General features: G+C 57.9%; 3 protein-coding genes across 8 annotated transcripts in view; 2 read left to right on the top strand and 1 right to left on the bottom strand.

Annotated features, from left to right (window-relative positions):
* Positions 1–9,048, top strand: part of SMG5 (SMG5 nonsense mediated mRNA decay factor) — a 29,602-nt gene extending 20,554 nt beyond the window's left edge. For all 4 annotated transcript variants that reach the window (XM_027095334.1, XM_027095333.1, XM_027095332.1 and 1 more), the window contains 8 exons: positions 343–518; positions 1,520–1,678; positions 4,790–4,849; positions 5,251–5,410; positions 5,833–5,923; positions 6,769–6,843; positions 7,275–7,413; positions 7,595–9,048. In XM_027095334.1, the coding sequence (XP_026951135.1) occupies positions 343–518; positions 1,520–1,678; positions 4,790–4,849; positions 5,251–5,410; positions 5,833–5,923; positions 6,769–6,843; positions 7,275–7,413; positions 7,595–7,678 (944 nt within the window). In that variant the 3' untranslated portion in view covers positions 7,679–9,048. The remainder of the gene's footprint in view (positions 1–342; positions 519–1,519; positions 1,679–4,789; positions 4,850–5,250; positions 5,411–5,832; positions 5,924–6,768; positions 6,844–7,274; positions 7,414–7,594) is intronic.
* Positions 9,049–9,163: 115 nt separating this feature from the next.
* On the top strand, positions 9,164–15,098 carry PAQR6 (progestin and adipoQ receptor family member 6). Of its 3 annotated transcripts, none has more exons than XM_027095341.1 (8): positions 9,164–10,206; positions 11,656–11,731; positions 12,178–12,305; positions 12,438–12,643; positions 12,769–12,895; positions 13,290–13,386; positions 13,593–13,743; positions 14,080–15,098. In XM_027095341.1, the coding sequence occupies exons 2-8, from the start codon at positions 11,681–11,683 to the stop codon at positions 14,352–14,354; spliced, it is 1,035 nt and encodes a 344-aa protein (XP_026951142.1). In that variant the 5' UTR covers positions 9,164–10,206; positions 11,656–11,680; the 3' UTR covers positions 14,355–15,098. The 3 variants fall into 3 exon arrangements, with proteins under 3 accessions (XP_026951142.1, XP_026951143.1, XP_026951141.1); XM_027095340.1 differs by lacking the exon at positions 9,164–10,206 and adding an exon at positions 10,223–11,274 and having other exon boundaries at positions 14,080–15,072; XM_027095342.1 differs by lacking the exons at positions 9,164–10,206; positions 12,438–12,643; positions 12,769–12,895 and adding an exon at positions 10,222–11,274 and having other exon boundaries at positions 14,080–15,067.
* An 80-nt stretch (positions 15,099–15,178) lies between these two features.
* On the bottom strand, positions 15,179–16,284 carry BGLAP (bone gamma-carboxyglutamate protein). Its single transcript, XM_027095347.1, is given in 5 exon segments — positions 15,179–15,349; positions 15,351–15,468; positions 15,622–15,691; positions 15,896–15,934; positions 16,168–16,284. Coding segments are annotated over 5 exon segments (447 nt in total). The 5' UTR covers positions 16,232–16,284; the 3' UTR covers positions 15,179–15,193.
* Positions 16,285–17,240: the final 956 nt, after the last annotated feature.

The following is a 17,240-nucleotide window of genomic DNA, read 5'->3' as shown; positions in this document are numbered from 1 at the left end:
TGCCACCTTCCAGCTAGAAATCGCCTTCTCCTACCTCTGGACTCACCCGAGGGCAGTCCATTCCTTCTTCCAGAGCTCCTCCTCTCACATCCATCCTAGTGTAATTGTCCCTCTGTCAGGGGGCCATCCCAGTCTGAGCGGTCCTCTAACCCTCCCAGCTCTGGTCTCCTAAAGCTCTGCCTGATGGCCCTGTGTACCCATCTCTCCTTTCCTCCCCGCCACCTCTCCCCACTTTGTGTCCGAGGAGTATGTCCTGTCTCACAGCCTCTGAGGAAGGACTGTGTCCCTCTTACTGGGGGCTCCCATAGAGCAGGTGGCCTCATGTGTCCTCTTTCTCCCCAGGCCTGGTCCTGTGTCCTGAGGTCCAGGATCTTCTTGAAGGTTGTGAACTGCCTGACCTCCCGTCTAGCTTGCTGCTCCCAGAGGACATGGCACTTCGCAACCTGCCTCCCCTCCGGGCTGCCCACAGACGCTTTAACTTCGACACGGATCGGCTCTTGCTCAGCACCTCAGAGGAGGTGGGGATATCATTTCTCACGCCACAAGCTCTGTTGTTCATCAGACTCAGTAGCAAAGCAGGGATTCAGGGCTGGAGGGGACGGGCAGGCACCCCTTCCATCCAGACAGGGAGCATGTCCCTGGGGCTGCAGCTGTGAGTCCTTTTTCACTCGGTGAACCATTTGGACTTCCTTTCCTCCTTGGCAGGATGTCCTTCCACAGGTTTGCTGTTGGTAGTGTCTCCCTTTGTAGAACAAGCCTCCTTCCCCTTTCTCCGCTTTTTGGAGAGGACAAAAACAAGTAAATTATTAGGGCTTTGAAATCTCTGTTGGTCTCTTTTCTTTTCTGAGCCCAGCCTCCTCTAAGCTGACCAGCAAACAGAAAGTTGGAGCTGGAAGGGAATGTGCTACCCATTTAGTCCAGTGATTTTCACCCTTGAATCTGTGTCACCACATGGGCCGTCTTGGGGCAGCAAAGGGAAGCCAAGTGGACAGGCGTCCCAGCCCCCGTCCCCAACACACACACACACCACCCCCACCCCCTCGTTGGTTCCTCCTTCTCCAGCTTGGCTTGATAGTCTGTTTTATATTTTAGCATTCTAGATAAGATTTTTGTTTGATGGGGAAAGAAGGGTTTTGCTGGCCAAAAACATAAGTTGGAAATGGTGATCTAGTTTGTCCTTTCATTTTACACGTTAGGATCTGAGACCCAGAGAAAGATGGCATAAGAACCCAGGTCTCATCACTCCCAGCCCATGCCCTTGTCTCTTTCTTCTCAGCCCTGAGTCCTGCTTCTCTAGTCCTTCTGAGAGTCTCCTCGCCCTACTTGCCCACTCCTTTTCCATTAGCTAGAGGCCCTGGGCCTCGGCGCTCCTCTTTTCCACCCCATAGACCACAGGCCTTACGAGGGAGCCCGTGTTGCTGAGTTGGTTGGACTGGCAGGGACGGTGGAGGGGAGGAGCGGGGGCCAGCGGGCCTGGAGGGCCCTGCTCAGCCGGGCCGCCTCCCATGTCTCCTCACAGACGGTCGTGCGCATCTGCTGCATCCGCAGCTTTGGCCACTTCGTTGCCCGCCTGCAAGGCAGCATCCTGCAGTTCAATCCAGAGGTTGGCATCTTCGTCAGCATCGCCCAGTCTGAGCAGGAGAGCCTGCTGCAGCAGGCCCAGGCCCAGTTCCGCATGGTGAGTCAGGCCTCCCCTCCCTGTCTGCTCTGCTCCCATGGGCTCACTGAGAAACCCAGGGTCAGAGGCTTAGACACACTGGTGGCCCTCGACTGAAGAACCTGGTCATTGGGGCCGGGGAGACTGAGCCTGGGGAGGGAACTGAGGGCTGATAGGGAGTGAGAGTTGCTTTGAGCAGGGGCAGCCTGGCACCGGCCTGTATGTAGACTGACTGGGGATTGAGGGCCATCTCTGTCACCTCCTAGTCTGAATTGAGCAAGTCACTTAACCTTGCTAAGTCTGTTTCCTCATCGGTTACACAGGAATAGTTGAATCAGGTTTATGGGGTTGCTGTGACTGTGCAATGATAGAGAATGGCAGGCACTTTGCACTTTGCATTATGGAGTGTGTGCTGTGGAATACGTGTGCTCAGCAAAATGCTCCTTTCCCTTTCCTTTTCGAGGGATGAAGACTGAGGAATGGAGGGATCCTGGCATCAGACACCATGCAGGAACCCTTCCATCCCACAGAAGCCTCAAAGAGTAGGAGGTGGCCTGTGTTACCTCTTTTCCAGTCAGTCATTCATTCCACAGATATTTACTGAGAATCTGCTCTATGCCAGACCCGTCAGTATCCTAGGCATGAGGGTTACAGCAGCAAACAAGACAGGCCTTTCTCTTGTGAGGCTAATACTTCGTGAGCAACACTGTGGGTTCTTTACTGGGGCCTGCACAACCCTGGGCGTGTTGTCCTCCCCAAGCTAAGTGGCACCAGTACATTTGGGGGGGTGGTGTCTGGCACGGGAAGCACGGCCCACGTGTCTTGGCAAGCCCAGGGGTTCTTCTTCATCTCAAGCCAGTCTCCTCCCCCATGTTCTTCCTTTCCCCAGCCGCAGGCTCCCCGACCTATGAGCACCCCCTTCCTGCGGATGGGAAGGGGCACAGTCTTCCCAGAAACCCCCCTCCTTGCTGCCTTAAAAGCAAGCACGTTTTGTTAAAAACTAACCTTTTGTGTTAAGGCTTTCATTGCTGTTGCATAGGGGGAAACACAGGGGGTTACAAAAATAATTACGGGGAAGTCACACAGCTTCAAAAAATGTTAGAGTGTTTGCAGGCATTTCCTCTGGCCTAAACCTCCCGAAGACTCCTCCTGGGGGCACGGAATACTTGAAAGCCCCTCTGGTGTGGTGCTAGACACCACAGGCCACGGTGGACTCAGGCCACACTGCCTGCTGGGACTGCCTCCTGCTCTGCCTGAGTCACGTTTCCACCCCAAGGGGTTTATCCCCTGGCAGCAGCAGCGTGGTCCTTGTCATATTGCCTTCTCCCATCATTTACCGAGAGTTTTCCATGTGCAAAGCTGCTTTGCATGTGACATCTCATTTAACTCTGTAACAGCCCTGTGAGGTGGGTGCTTGCAGCCTCATTTTATAGACAAGGAGGCTCAGAATGACAAAGGAGGAGGTATCAGTGGCAGAGCCAGGGCTCTGGAATTGGAAAGACCAGGCTCTTGTCCTTGTTCTAAGCTGCTGTGGGAGCTTAGCTTCTCTGCAAGCCAGGCGGGGCGCTGCTCCTACTCTCTGGGCTCTAGTGTCTGCCTGGTTTAGGGACCCCTCTTTTCCGATGGGTCTGGTCTTCTGCCTCCCTTCTTTGCTTTCTCTACCAGAGTTTCTCGAAGGGGACACTCCACAGGCGGGTAAGAGGTGGACACTTCATAACCATAGTATAATTATCAAAACTAAGAATTTAGGATTGGTACAATCCTGTTAACTACAGACTTTATTCAGATTTCTCTAGTTTTCCTGTAAATGTCTATTTTCTTTTCCAGAATTCCACATTACATTTGATTGTTTTAATGTCTCCTCAGTCTTTCCATGTCCTTTTTTTTTTTTTTAATATTTATTTATTTATTTGGTTGCACTGAATCTTAGTTGAGTCAGGCGAGCTCCTTAGTTGTGGGATGCGTGTGGGATCTAGTTCCCTGACCAGGGATCGAACCCATGCCCCCTGCATTGGGAGCCCAGAGTCTTAACCACCACGTCACCGGGGAAGTCCCTTTCCTTGTCTTTTATAATCTTGACAGTTCTAAGGAGTATTGTTCAGTTGTTTTGTAGAATGTCCCTCACTTGGCTTTGTCTGGTGTCTTCTTAGGATGAGGATGAGATTATACATTCCAGATTAATATTTTAAAGCATCACTCTGATGATGCCAGTTTGCCAAAGAGCCTTCAGTGGCTCCCCATGTCTTTCAGAATAAGTCCCCATCTTTAGACCGTACTAAGGAATTTGGACTTCATCTAGAAGACAAAGGAAAACCATCACAGGACTTCTAGTCAGGGCCATGGTGGACAGCAGATGGTTTTTGAAAGATTGCCTTGGTTGCAGGCAGAGAAAATGAGTTGGGCTGGAGGCAGAGACCAAAAAGAAGGTGGTTATAATAGTCAAGGTGGGAGGTACTGGCTTAGACCGGGGTTGCATGTTGAAGATGGAGGGATGCAGAGGGATGTGAATGATTTTTTAGGAGGTACAGTTGACAGGACTGGGAGGCTGATAGCTTCTGGGGCTGAAAGAGAGGGAAAAGTCAAAGCTAGCTAAGCTTTCTGGCTTGGCAGATGGTGGTTTACTTAGCAAGCTGGGGTACACTAGAGGATGAGAAGCAGGTTCTGAGAAACAGGTTGGGCTGTCAAGTAGGCATTTGGGTATGTACGTCTGGAACTCAGGAGTGGTCAGGTCTGGGCTGAAGCTGCAGCTTTTGGAAGAAGTTGGCAAGTGGATGATGATAGAAAGTGAAGGGGTGCATGGATGGTATCCCCTGGGAGGGAGGACAGATTGAGAGGAGCAGAGGTGGAACCCTGAGACACAGACAGGTGCCATCCCCTCCCTCTCTCCCTGGGAGGCGTGAGCTTCTGTGGGCTGCTAATGAAGTGTGTTCAGATTACACAGGAGGGATATTTTTTCTCCCACACCTCCCTTCCCCTCACTTATCAGGAGTGATAGAGAGCTGACTTTATATGAGGCCGTACCTATTTCAGACCCCAGGAATCCCTTTTGGTCTTCTTGATCACTGGAGAAAGGAATATTCATTCCCCCAGCTTCTTGTCCCAAGCTTAGCACCTGGTATTTTCCCCTTGTAGGCACAGGAGGAAGCTCGGCGGAACAGGCTAATGAGAGACATGGCCCAGCTACGACTTCAGGTAAGAAGTTGGGGCCCCGCGCTCCTTCTGGTCTTGATCTGGTTATTGCCTGAAGCCCCCTGGCACGTCCTCAGCCCTCCAGCTTCAGCCCCTGTTCTGCCCGCTGTGGCTCTCTACCTTGCCCTGGCTACCCTCCCAGCCTCCTAGACTGCCTTCCAACTGCTGACTTGTCACTGAGCTTTTGTAGTCCCTTCTGCCTTCACTTCTGTCTCTTTTCCTTCTCTTTCTCTTCCTCTTTCCTTTACCACTTGTTTCTGTCTACTTTTCCTATGAGGCCATTCGTCGAAGGGGTCCCTTGTTCCCATTGGCAGCAGGAGGAGCCCCATAAGAGCCACCTTGAGTACCATTCTTCCCCTGCCCAGGCTGCACGCAGCTCCACCCACTCTGCCTTCTCTCAACAGCTCGAGGTCTCTCAGCTGGAAGGGAGCCTGCAGCAGCCCAAGGCCCAGTCAGCAATGTCTCCCTACCTCGTCCCCGACACCCAAGCCCTTTGCCACCACCTCCCTGTCATCCGCCAGCTGGCCACCAGTGGCCGCTTCATTGTCATCATCCCAAGGACAGGTGAGTATATTGGAGAGGTGGGAGCAGAGAGTGTGGCTAAAAGAGAATCTGGCTTGGGATTGAGAGACCCTTACTTGGGGCCCAGTTTACACACAGTGGCCTTGGTCAAGTCCTGCCGCCTCTCTGAACTTCAGTCATTTCATCTGCGAAGTGGGCATGACAACCCCTGTTAAACCCTGACTCACAAGATGGTTGGGAGAAACAGATGAGAAAATCTAAGTGAAAGCAGTTGGTAAGTTGCCAACATACATTGTTGGCAGAAGGTCAGTCTTTGAAAGAACTTCAGGATTCCTGTAGGAGCTACGGCCCCTTTTCCTGCAGTGTGTCCTGGAGTGAGTGCAGATGCTTCTGCAGAGCCCCATGTCACGACAGCCTGAGCTCATCTGTTTTGTCGTTCCCCCACCCCCCATCTTGCCCGCCAGTGATCGATGGCCTGGATTTGCTGAAGAAGGAACACCCCGGGGCCCGGGATGGGATCCGATACCTGGAGGCAGAGTTTAAAAAAGGGAACAGGTGAGTGCAGGCCTGGCTGGACCTCTGCTGAGCACAGACAACAAATGCGTGTGTTCCTCGTGTAAGACACGTGGCCCCTGGTCACAGTTGGCTCACTGCCTGGGGAGGGAAGCCGAAGACATAATTAGAAGTCAGGGTCTTAGGTGCTGAAATAGACAGCGATTGGAGGAGCTAGGAGCCCTGTTGGGGAACAGTGACCTGCTGTCCATCTACCTCTGGGGCAAACATGAGATCACTGTGACCGGGGAGAGGGGAACAAGCCCCCACCTCCAACCTATGGACTCCTTTGCAGGAGGTTCTCCTGCTTTAGGTGATCAGGTTGACCAAGGTGGGAGTGCCTTCATCGGGGCTGCCCAGGGGCTTCCCATGGGGCTGAGGGGACAGATGGCAGTGTATAGGTGCTCAGCCCAGCACAGGCCCTTCCTTCTGGCCTTTGGGGCCAGAAAAGGACTAGACACTGGGTGTAGGGAAGAGGGAGAAAGCTCCCTGCTCTCTGCTGGCTGGCCCACCCCTCCTCTGCATTTGCCCTTGCCTGGTCAGAAAGCTGCACAAAGCCTGCTTGTTTGGACCTTGTCTCCAGAAGCACTGACTTGAAAAGCACCTGCTGCTTCTCCCCTCCCAGCTCCTCCCCAGGGAGGAACCAAAGAATTGATGTTATCAGGAGGAAAAGCAAGCTGGGCTCAGCAGCTAGGAAGCCACTTCAGAATGACTCCAAACAGACCTGTGATGTGGGAGACGTGCCCCCCCCGATAAAACTGGGTCCCCTGCGCCACAATGGCCTGCTTTGTATGAGGTGCCCTCCCTCTCCCCTGCCCCCAACCTTCACTCTCTCGTCTCCTTTGCAGGTACATTCGCTGCCAGAAAGAGGTGGGGAAGAGCTTTGAGCGGCATAAGCTGAAGAGGCAGGATGCAGATGCCTGGTAAAATTTCAGCCCCCACCCCTAGAACCTCAGATAGGCTGCCTACCTTGCTCCTCTGGGCACTCCCCAGGACAGAGGGACGGGGCTGGAGAATTCCGTAACAGGCAGCAGGACCAGCGCGGGGCCAGGCTTATTCTGCCGGAGGCCTCCTGCAGGTCTCACCTTAGATGGAGTGAGAAGTTGCTCCAGCATCTGAGCCCCCGTGGCCCTGAGATCCTTGGGCTCAGCTTCCTCACTCATTGAACCTTTGCCCAGTCCCTGTAGCATGTCCTCTGGGGCCAGCTTCCAGGACCCTCTCCTCTGGGCTGCCTGGTTTCTCTCGCTCTCTCCTGGTGCCCTCCCCACCCCCAGCTTCCCCTGTGCCCTGGAGATCTGGTGTTCAGGCTGTGCTAATGCTGGGGCTTGGCCCGCCTTCCCCCTGCTCCCACCAGGACGCTCTATAAGATCCTGGACAGCTGCAAACAGCTGACTCTGGCCCAGGGGGCAGGTGAGGAGGACCCGAGTGGCATGGTGACCATCATCACAGGCCTTCCGCTGGACAACCCCAGCACGCTCTCAGGCCCTATGCAGGTGGGTCATGGGGTGATGTTTGGCAGAGTGTGGAATGGGGAGGAGGTACCGGTGTCGACTCCCTCAGACCAGACAGCTGCCCTTTTCCTCTTCCATCACCCCTTCCCCAGCCCCTCAACGACTTGTCCCAGAGTTTGGGAGGTCAGACCCTCCTCCATTTGTCCTCCCCCCAATTCTACAGGCAGCCTTGCAGGCCGCTGCACATGCCAGTGTGGACATCAAGAATGTTCTGGACTTCTACAAGCAGTGGAAGGAGATTGGTTGAGACCGACTCCCAGGCCCTGCAGCGGGGCTGACTCCAGATCTCTCCTGCCCTCCCTGGCAGCCAGGACCACCACCTGTAGTCACCCCACCACACGCAGACTCACGCACGCACACAGGAAGGAAGCCCAGCTGCACACAGGCTGCAGGGAGGGCCCAGGAGCCAGCTGGGAGGGCGGGGTCCCCCTGTTGCCAAGACGACGTCAGGAAAGCAAGGAAAGTGCTTGGAGCAGGAGAGGCCTGTTGGCCCCTAGCCAGCCTTCCTGCCTCAGCCCCCCTGCTTTCCCCAGGGGCAGGTGGCAGGCACGGGTGTCTGCGTTTCGTTGGAGTGGTTCCTGGACCTCTGAGGGGAAGGGACAGCAGAAGGGGCCCTTCTTCCTCACCCAAGACGCAGGGTGGTTGGTGCCAGGAGTTTGGGCCCTCTGGGCCTGGGGGTAGAGTTGGGTAACACCAGGTGTCTGGGTGGTTCTCTGCAGACCCTTCCTCTCCTTGAGGACCACCCATCCCCCTCTCATCTCCCTTTGCAGGGGCTGGGCAGCTCTGGAGCCTTGGGGACTCTTAAGGAAGAGGGGCCTGGAGCTGCCTGCGCCAGTAGCAGGGCAGGGCTTAGATCCCCTCCTCCTGCTGCAGGGGATGCACACCCATTGCCCCACTTCTGTTTTCTGTCTCCCTTCGTCTAGCTTCCAGGGCAGGGAGCAGGCCCACGACGGCTGCAGGCAGTCTGGCCTATATGCCAATGAGGGCTTCTGTGCCCGCCAGCCCCATGGTCACTGCGCTTTGTGCTCTGGGCTGCTGTGCTGGGACAGAGTGGGATGCCAGTAAGAGGAGAGAGGGGTGAAGTTTGAGGCCACAACCCCCCTTACTATCTAGGGAGGGGCCTGTGTTCGGATGGACAGCAGAAAGGAGAGGCTCTTGAAGCTGCCCGGCCAGGGACCCTCTGCCCTGATGGGCTTCCCTGCTTTTGTCCTTCCCCGGGACTAAAGGCCTGGAGGAGCTGAGCATGGGGCTAGCTTCTGGAGTGTTGAGGTGAATGTGAGAGCAGAGATCACGAATAGCTCAGGGCAGTGAGTGGAGCAGCAAGAGTGGGGCTGAGTGTGGGAGGCTTTGGCCAGGATTGCCTCGGCCCCTCCCGCTCGGGCTGCACATACAGCTCGGGCTGGGGGTTGAGGGTCGGGGATCTCAGCTCTGCTGTTCCCCACCCCAGAGCACTAGCCTAGCTTCCCAGACTGTTCTCGGAGGAGAACTGGCTGCCTGCCTCCTTCCTCTAAGACAGCAAGTCTGGGACAACCTGGGGGGAGTGGGATCACCCCCACTTCCAGTCCCTGGCAGAGGCTGAGACTAAAGCATCACTTAATAAAGACCCCCAGAAGCCCACTCCTTGTCTCCTGGTGCCTTTCTGTACAGTTTTATTGGGACATTGGAGATTACATACTGAAATGGCAGTTTGGAAAGGTTTCTTTGAGGTGGCCCAGTTGAAGCAAGTAACCAGCAGCTGGAGCACAAACTCCAGAGACGGTTTTGATAGATGTGAAGTTCATTGAACTGAGCTGCTGCCTTCACAAGGGTGATAGGTGAAAACAATATACAGATGATCCTGAAGAATATGCGGTTTTAGGGCGCTGACCCCTATGCAAGCACAAATCTGCACTTGATTTTACAGTCCGCCCTCTGTATCTGCAGTTCCACATCCATGATTCAACCCACTGGGGACCGTGTAGTACTGAGTACATATTTAGTGAAAGAAAGCTGCATATAAACGCAGTTCAAACCTATGTTCAAGGGTCAACTATTTTGAAGGCTACGTTGCTCCCTGGGGGTGGTTTGCGGTTTTCAGCTGGGTCCTCTGAATCAGGGAGAAACTTCCTCAGTGGAGAGGTGAGGGTGAACCTTGAAACCAGCCTCTGAGTGTTCAACCCCATCCCTCCGCAAGCACTGACACCTCAAGTGTGTCTGGGGAGTGGAGAAGCTTGGTGAACCCCTCGAGGTTGAACCAACATTTACCAAATGCATTTGCTCTGGATTCTGCCCAGCACCAGGCGCTGAGAGGCAGCGAAGCACAGTGAGAAGAGGTTTTGGAGAATTCATATTCAGGGTTTGGATTCCTCTGCCCAGCTTGAGGCAGAGCCACTCTCAGCTCCTGGGAGAGCCTGGAACCCTGGAGCCGTGGGGCAGCCTGGTCTGAGGGGGGCGCTCTGCACCACCCTGGCTGCATCCTGGCTAGGGCCCTGGCCTCTTCCGGCCAGTCTGCTCTCAGTGGGGTGGGGTCAAGCTGAAGGGGCTGGCTGTGCGCTGGAGCCCGAGTGAGCTGCCTGCTAATGGGGCTGGGCCACCCCGCACGGCTCTCTGGAGGCTGGACAAGGCTGGGATTGTTCTCTGGCTCCCCTTTGTCTCCCACTCCCCGCCCAGGCCTGGCCCGCCTGCCCGCCACTCTCTTCTCCCTCCCATTGGCCCGGCTGGCAAGAGCCAGGGACTCCACCCGTGGAGCCCGGGGCCTGCCGACCCACCGGCTTAGGAGCGCCCATCAAACTCTGGGTAAGGAAGCTCACCTGGGGCCAAGACGCCCGTTCTGGGGAACTAGAGGCCACTCGCCTGCTCCGGCCGGCCCCTCCCCCATTTCCATGGCTCCAGCACAAACTACTTCAGAGACCTCTGAACCCCAGTGCTGAGGGAAGGGACCCTGAGGGGAGCTAGACGCCAGCATCTTCCTGGTCCACCCCTCCCCCAGGCAGCTTGGGCCGCCGCACTCAGGATAGGTCAGAATACCCCCATCCCACTTCCGGGAGGGGTCATCTATCTTAGTTTCTTTTTGTTTTTTGGCTGCGCCCCGAGGCTTGTGGTAGTGGGATCTTAGCTCCCCGACCCGGGATCAAACCCAGACCCTCGGCAGTGAAAGCACAGAGTCCTAACCACTGGACCGCCAGGGAATTCCCGGGGTCATCTATCAAATCTCAGCCAGGGTGCAGGGACTAGGGACCAGGTCGGCCTTGTGCCCAGCGGGGTCCCCAGCACCCAGCTCAAGGGCAGAGGGCCCCCAAAATGTTGAAAGACAGGAACAGAGGCTTGGGGTTCAGGCTGGCGGTGTGAGGGCCCAGAGTGTGTGCGGAGCAAACATGCACACAGAGAGTAGGCAAAGCGATGACAGGAAGAGGCACGGGGCGGGGCTGGAAAGTTTTGGCCTGGAGAGGTGGGAGGAGTGTCCTGTTCTCCCTCCTCCTGGGGCAGCTCCACCCGCCCTGGTGGCCCAGCCCATCCACTTGTGCCAAGGAATGTGCCTGGGAGAGGCAGCCTGGGAGGCGGGCGGGCGGGGCAGCAAAGCTGCGGCCACCCGGAGGCAGCACACAGGTCTGAGGCTGAGGGGCCGGGGCTCAGGTGGGGCAGGGACCCCAAATGCCCCCCCCGGGGCACACGTGTAGTCTTCAGAGAAGAGCCAGGCATCCCCCTAATTCCTTGTCCCACCGGTAGGCATCTGGCCTCTCCAAGAATTCTCCCTGAGCACCCTAAGTTTTCTGTGCTCAGCCCAGGCACTGTGAGCCAAGGAGCTTTCTGGTGCTGGCGATGGCGGTGGTGGTGTGTGCTTAGGCGCTGTCTGTGCTGGCCTCCGTAAGTCAGGGTTCTTCTGAGACAAAAACTGGGGGTTGGGGACCTGGCTCCAGGGTCCAGGGTTACTGAGGCAGCCTTCTGGCTGAGGAGGACCCTCCACTCCTTGCTGAGTCGAGGCTGACCAGCCCCTCTCAATGCGGGAACTAAATAGCCCCCAGGCTAGGCTGGGGAGGGGTTGGGGTTATGACCACTGGGGAAGCTGGGCCAGCCTCCCCTGGCCTGAAGGAAGCAGCTTGGTGGCCAGCTACCACCCGCATGCATGCCCGGGTACACAGCCTACCCTGGGACTCAGTGACCAGGTTCAGCCTGGACCTGGGCGAAAAGGGACCTGTGGATGGGGGCAGATACCTAATTCCCCCCCCCCCCGCCCTTTGTCTCTAGGTCAACGTGGAGGTGCCGGGCCACCATGCTCAGTCTCAAGCTGCCCCAACTCCTTCGCGTCCACCAGGTCCCCAGGGTGAGGGAGTCACCAACTCCTACTTCTCAGGGGACTGGCTGGGGCAAAGTTTCTTCTCTTTTTGCAAGTGCAGAAGTCCCTGCTCTAGGCTAACTCTTATCCCTGCCATTTCAGTGTGGGACTCTTCTGCTCTCTAAGGAACAGGCTTGTGACCTGCTCCCTAGAGCCCAGAACACTCTTTTATCCAGAGTCGGCTTCCTCAGAGCACCCTGTGTCCATCCTATCTTGTCCCCTTACTCTGCCTCTTCTGTTTCTCACCTGCTCTCTGGGTACTGGAAACTGTGGTGAGATGGGGTTGGATTTAGTTTGACTTTGGGGCCATTGTGATCTCCAGCCCATTCCCTTCCACCCTGCTTCCAGAGAAAGGGTGGGACACAGTGGAGTCCCTTGGAGAAAAAGGGTGGGACACAGTGACTCCTCTCCTCCCTTGCCCCCCACAACCCCAGGTGTTCTGGGAAGATGGTATCATGTCTGGCTACCGCCGCCCCACCAGCTCGGCCTTGGACTGTGTCCTCAGCTCCTTCCAGATGACCAACGAGACCGTCAACATCTGGACTCACTTCCTGCCCACTTGGTGAGGGAGGCTCTGTCCCAGGCTTGGGCCTCGAGCTCAAGGGGGTACTCAGGCGGACCGGGACCGTCCGGGCCCGCGGGCTGCACTGGGAGTCGCTGGGGGTCCGGTGGCCTGAGCACGTGCCTGCCGCAGGTACTTCCTGTGGCGCCTCCTGGCGCTGGCGGGAGGCCAGGGCTTCCGGTCGGAGCCCTACCACTGGCCGCTGCTCGTCTTCCTGCTGCCCGCCTGCCTCTACCCGTTTGCGTCGTGCTGCGCGCACACCTTCAGCTCCATGTCACCCCGCGCGCGTCACATCTGCTACTTCCTGGACTACGGCGCGCTCAGCCTCTACAGCCTGGGTGAGCCCCGCGGCGGAGGCTGGGGCGGTGGGCAGGGGGGCGGGGCGTTCCGGGGCGGGGCGGGGGTGTGGCGCGGGGTCCCCGGGGCGGGGCCTCAGCTCCCCTCCCCCTCTCCCCCCCGCCAGGCTGCGCCTTCCCCTATGCCGCCTACTCCATGCCGGCCTCCTGGCTGCACAGCCGCCTGCACCAGCTATTTGTGCCCGCCGCCGCACTCAATTCTTTCCTGTGCACCGGCCTCTCCTGCTACTCCCGGTGGGTTCTCGGCCAGTGGTGAAGGGGAAGGCGGAGGGACACGACAGAGCACCCACAAACACCTGGACACCCAGGACCACTGGGGTGTGCCTGCGTTTCACTGCTCTTGAACAACATTGGTAACAATGGGACCGTTTATTGAGGACTTACTGTGCCCAGACCCTGTGCACCAGCACCATCCCTGCGCTGTCTCTAACTCTCACAAGCCACCTAAGAGGCAGGTGTCTATCCCCGTCTAACAGCTGTTGTCACTCACAGAGGAGTCATGTGGCCTAAGGGCTTTCATAGCCACTAAGCTACACTGACATTCCATCTTGGCCAAAGGTCCCCTGCCCTCCTCTGACCCCCACCCCAGCATAAGGATGGTGACCAGCCTTTCACTCCCGCCTCCCAGGTTCCCAGAGCTAGAAAGCCCTGCGCTCAGTAAGATCCTCCGCACGGCTGCCTTCACCTATCCCTTTCTGTTCGACAACCTCCCGCTCTTCTATCGGGTAAGGCTCCTGCTTTCCTGTCCTGACCCTCACAGTGCCCACTCCCAGCCCTGCCCCCTCGATCCCTGACTCAGCCCTGCTGCCCACCCTCCTAGCCCAGCACCCAGTCCAGCTGTGCCCTCCCCCTCCTCATCCTCACCAGATCCCAGACACATGATGTCCACCCCCAAAGCCCCTCCCCGTCAACCCTGCTTTTCCTTTGCCAGCTCGGACTGTGCTGGGGCAGGGGCCACAGCTGTGGGCAGGAGGCACTGAGCACCAGCCACGGCTACCACCTCTTCTGCGCGTTGCTCACTGGCTTCCTCTTTGCCTCCCACCTGCCTGAGCGGCTGGCACCAGGACGCTTTGATTACATCGGTGAGAGCAGACCTGGCCTGGCCCAGGAGGGGATGGGGAGACAGCTCCCCAGAGCACAGAGTGAACTGAGTAAAGAGAGTATTCCTGGCAGGGCCCTCAGGGTCCAGGCCCAGCCCCAGTCCTCAGATAACAACAAAACCAGCAGCCTGTAGGCCAGGGGCTCTGTGCACAGCAGCTCACTCACTCTTGCCAATAACTCTGGGAATTGGGTTTCTTATTCCCAGTTTTAGGGGAGTAGCAGGCCCAGAGGATGTGGTGCTCACCATGGGTCACAGGATGAGTTGGGGCAGCCCTGGGGATGGGGTATGTGCCCTCACACGCCCATCCTCCCCACAGGCCACAGCCACCAGCTATTCCACATCTGTGCAGTGCTGGGCACACACTTCCAGCTGGAGGCGGTGCTGGCTGATATGGGATCTCGCCGAGCCTGGCTGGCCATGCAGGAACCGCCGCTGGGCCTGGTGGGCACAGTGGCCACACTGGGCTTGGCAGTGGCTGGGAACCTGCTCATCATTGCTGCTTTCACAGCTTCCCTATTTCAGGCTCCCAGTACGTGCCCCCTGTTGCAGGGTGGCCCGCTGGAGAGGAATACAAAGGCCAAACTACAGTGAGGCCCCAGCTCTGAGCCTGCCCTGGAGGGAAGCAGAGGCCAGGTGCCCCCCCCCGCCCCCGCCCCCGTGCTGGGGAGGAGCCCAGACCCAGGCCTGATAAGACAGGGGCACTTCTGAGCCTGGAACCAAGAGGAGTGGCTGAGGAGAGAGTGCGGAGATCAGAAGGCAGAGGAGAGGAGAGGGGCTGGGAGGCTGGTAGAGAGTAGGAGGGTCAGGGAGGGTGCTCTTGATGGGGCTGGGGGAAGTGCTGAGGGTCTGAGAGGGGAGGTGCGTGTGTCCAGGCTGGAGCTGCCCCACCTGCCATTGAAGGCTGGGATGGGGAGGTGTTGGGCCCTTTCATCTGGTCCCATCTCTGGTGCTCCTGGAGTTTCTGCTCAGCCCAGGCAAGAACTAACATGACTAACCCAGGCCCATCCTGAATGCTTATTAACCAGGCCAGGAGGCCCGCTACTGCCCCCACCCCCAAACCAGGCAGTACCATCTACCGGAAGCTCTTTGCCTATGGCGATGAGGCTGTCTGTCCTGGTCACAGCCGTGTACTCCAGGCGTCCAGGCCTTTGGGATCTGGTCTATTTGGGTGTGTCACGGATGGGGCAGTGGGTTGAGGTGGGGGAGGGTGCTGGGCTAGAGAGGAGAACCCTATTTAGACTTTAGGAAGCCACCTTCAATGCTTCTGGACTGAGGCAGGGATAAATAAATAACTCAACAACAGATTTTGGGAAGCACTTTCTGGGACTGAAAAAGATAAAACCTCTCCACTCCCCATCCTCCCAATACCTCCTCCTCACACTCCATAGATGGACAAAGAATCACAGCCCCACCAGTTCCTCTTCCGGAGTTTATTCTGGAGCAGCTGGGATGATGCTCCCAGCTGCTGGGATCTCACACTTGCCGGGCAGGGAGGTCAGGGAGAGGGGAGGGGGAGGGGTCCCGGAGAGGAGCCAGAGCTGGGGGCTGCCAGCCAGGCCGGCAGGGCTGAGAGCTCTAGGCTGTGCCGTAGAAGCGCCGATAGGCCTCCTGGAAGCCAATGTGGTCAGCCAGCTCGTCACAGGCGGGGTTGAGCTCACACACCTCCCTCCTGGGCTCCAGCGGATCTGGGTAGGGGGCTGGGGCTCTGAGAGCCCAACACACTGGCGTCAGCCTCCATGCAAAATGCCCGCCCCTCCTCCCACTGCACTTGGGGCTCCAGAGTCCTCCCACAGTGGCCGCTCCTCCCAGCCCATCCTGGAGATGCAGGGCCCTGGCCCAGCACCTCCTTTTCTCTCACCCCAGCCCATGATCCAGGTAGCGCCTGAGTCTCTTCACCACCTCGCTGCCCTCCTGCTTGGACACAAAGGCTGTGGAGCAGAGGGTCAGGGGTCAGGTGATTCCGAGTTTGGGTGGACAAGGTGGGGAGTAGGCTGGCCTTCCTGAGAGCCAGATGGGAGGGGGCAGGAGGGGAGAATGGGACTGAGGGGACCAGGGTGAGACAGGGGTGCTGGGAGTGGGCAGCACCATTGAGTGATACAGGGCACAGCTTCCCATCAGGCCCTGCCTCATACCTGCACCTTTGCCAGACTCATCATCTCTGGGCTTTGCATCTGCAAGAAAAAGGAGCCCAGTTCACCCCTGCTCATCCCTAGGGCTCTCCCTCTCCTCCCCTCTCCTCTCCTCTCCCTCCACAAGGACAGCAGTGGGGGCAAATGGACTGAGCCCACAGAAAGGTGGTTAGACTGCCAATAGGGACTGCCAGTGGAAGGGGTGAGGAGAGGTGAGGCCATGGTGCTTTCCCCTCGCAGCTCCCGCGGGCTGGGGCAGGGGTAGGGGCACTCACCTGACCAGCCAGCGAGGCAGAGTGTGGCCAGGGCCAGTAGGGCGAGGAACATGAGGGGTCTCATGGTGTGTCTGTCAGCGGCTGTGCTAGGGCTGCTGCTCAGGACTCAGCTGGTCTGCCCCTCCCAGCCTCCAGCACTGTTTTATACTCTCTGGGCTGTGCCCCAGAGGCAAGGGTGCGGGCGGGTCTTGGGGGAATCTACCAGGGCTATTTGGGGGTCAACTGCCTAGGCCAAACCCCAAAGGATGTTGTGGTTGGAGCTGCGGCTGCCTGGGCAGGCCTCTGGGAGTGATGGAGGAAGGTGGGCTTCAGTCCAAGACTGCCAGCCTCCAGACAAGGTCCCCAGCCCCTCCTCAAGGGGGTTGCCCCAGGTCTCCCAGCCCCTACTCACTCTCCCTCGGAGCCCCAGCCTCAGTTTGAGCACCAGCGGGGCAGACGGGGAGGGGTAGGAGGGGGAGCCTAGAGAGGAAGGGGGGCCCAGAGGTCCAAAATAGATTTGCACAGTGCTGGGCTACAGCCTCCCACAGGCTGATTTCCACTGTCAGCCCTGTGGGCAGGAGCCAAACTCAGTGAGGGAGGGCCAATGCCCTCATTCACCCCGAGGGCCTCTGCCCCAGAGAGACCTCAACAGCAGGCCTGGCATGGGGGCGGCTCGACTCTGCTCAGGCCCTGAGCCTTGGGACGGGGGAAGGGGTTGGGGCAGCATAGGGCCAAGAGCCAAAAGCCAACACAGGTGTGGCCAGGTGTGAGGTAAGGACAGCCCTTCTGTCTGCGACTGGCCAGGTGGGCACTGAGGTGGGAACCCCCTTCCCCATGCCCCTCGCACCTCTGAGCTCCTGACCGCCCCACCCCGATCCTTTTCCTGCCCTCACAGCCTCCCCACTGCCAACAACCCTGGGGACCTGTCCTCCGAGGGGCAGAACATCCAGCCTGAAAAGTGCCACCCCAGACCTGAAAGCCACTTCTGCCTCAGCTCAGCCTGGAGAAGAGGGAGGGTGTCCTCCCCCACCACCCACTCACCAGGTGGAGACCTGCCAGACGAAGCACTGCTGCCTCCACCCCACGGCCGGTGG

The sequence above is a fragment of the Aethalodelphis obliquidens genome, unplaced genomic scaffold, assembly GCF_003676395.1.
Source record: "Aethalodelphis obliquidens isolate GAN/ISIS:26980383/991018 unplaced genomic scaffold, ASM367639v1 scaffold90, whole genome shotgun sequence".
In the NCBI taxonomy this organism is placed as follows: Eukaryota; Metazoa; Chordata; class Mammalia; order Artiodactyla; family Delphinidae; genus Aethalodelphis; species Aethalodelphis obliquidens.
This window is presented reverse-complemented; position numbering and strand designations above follow the sequence as displayed.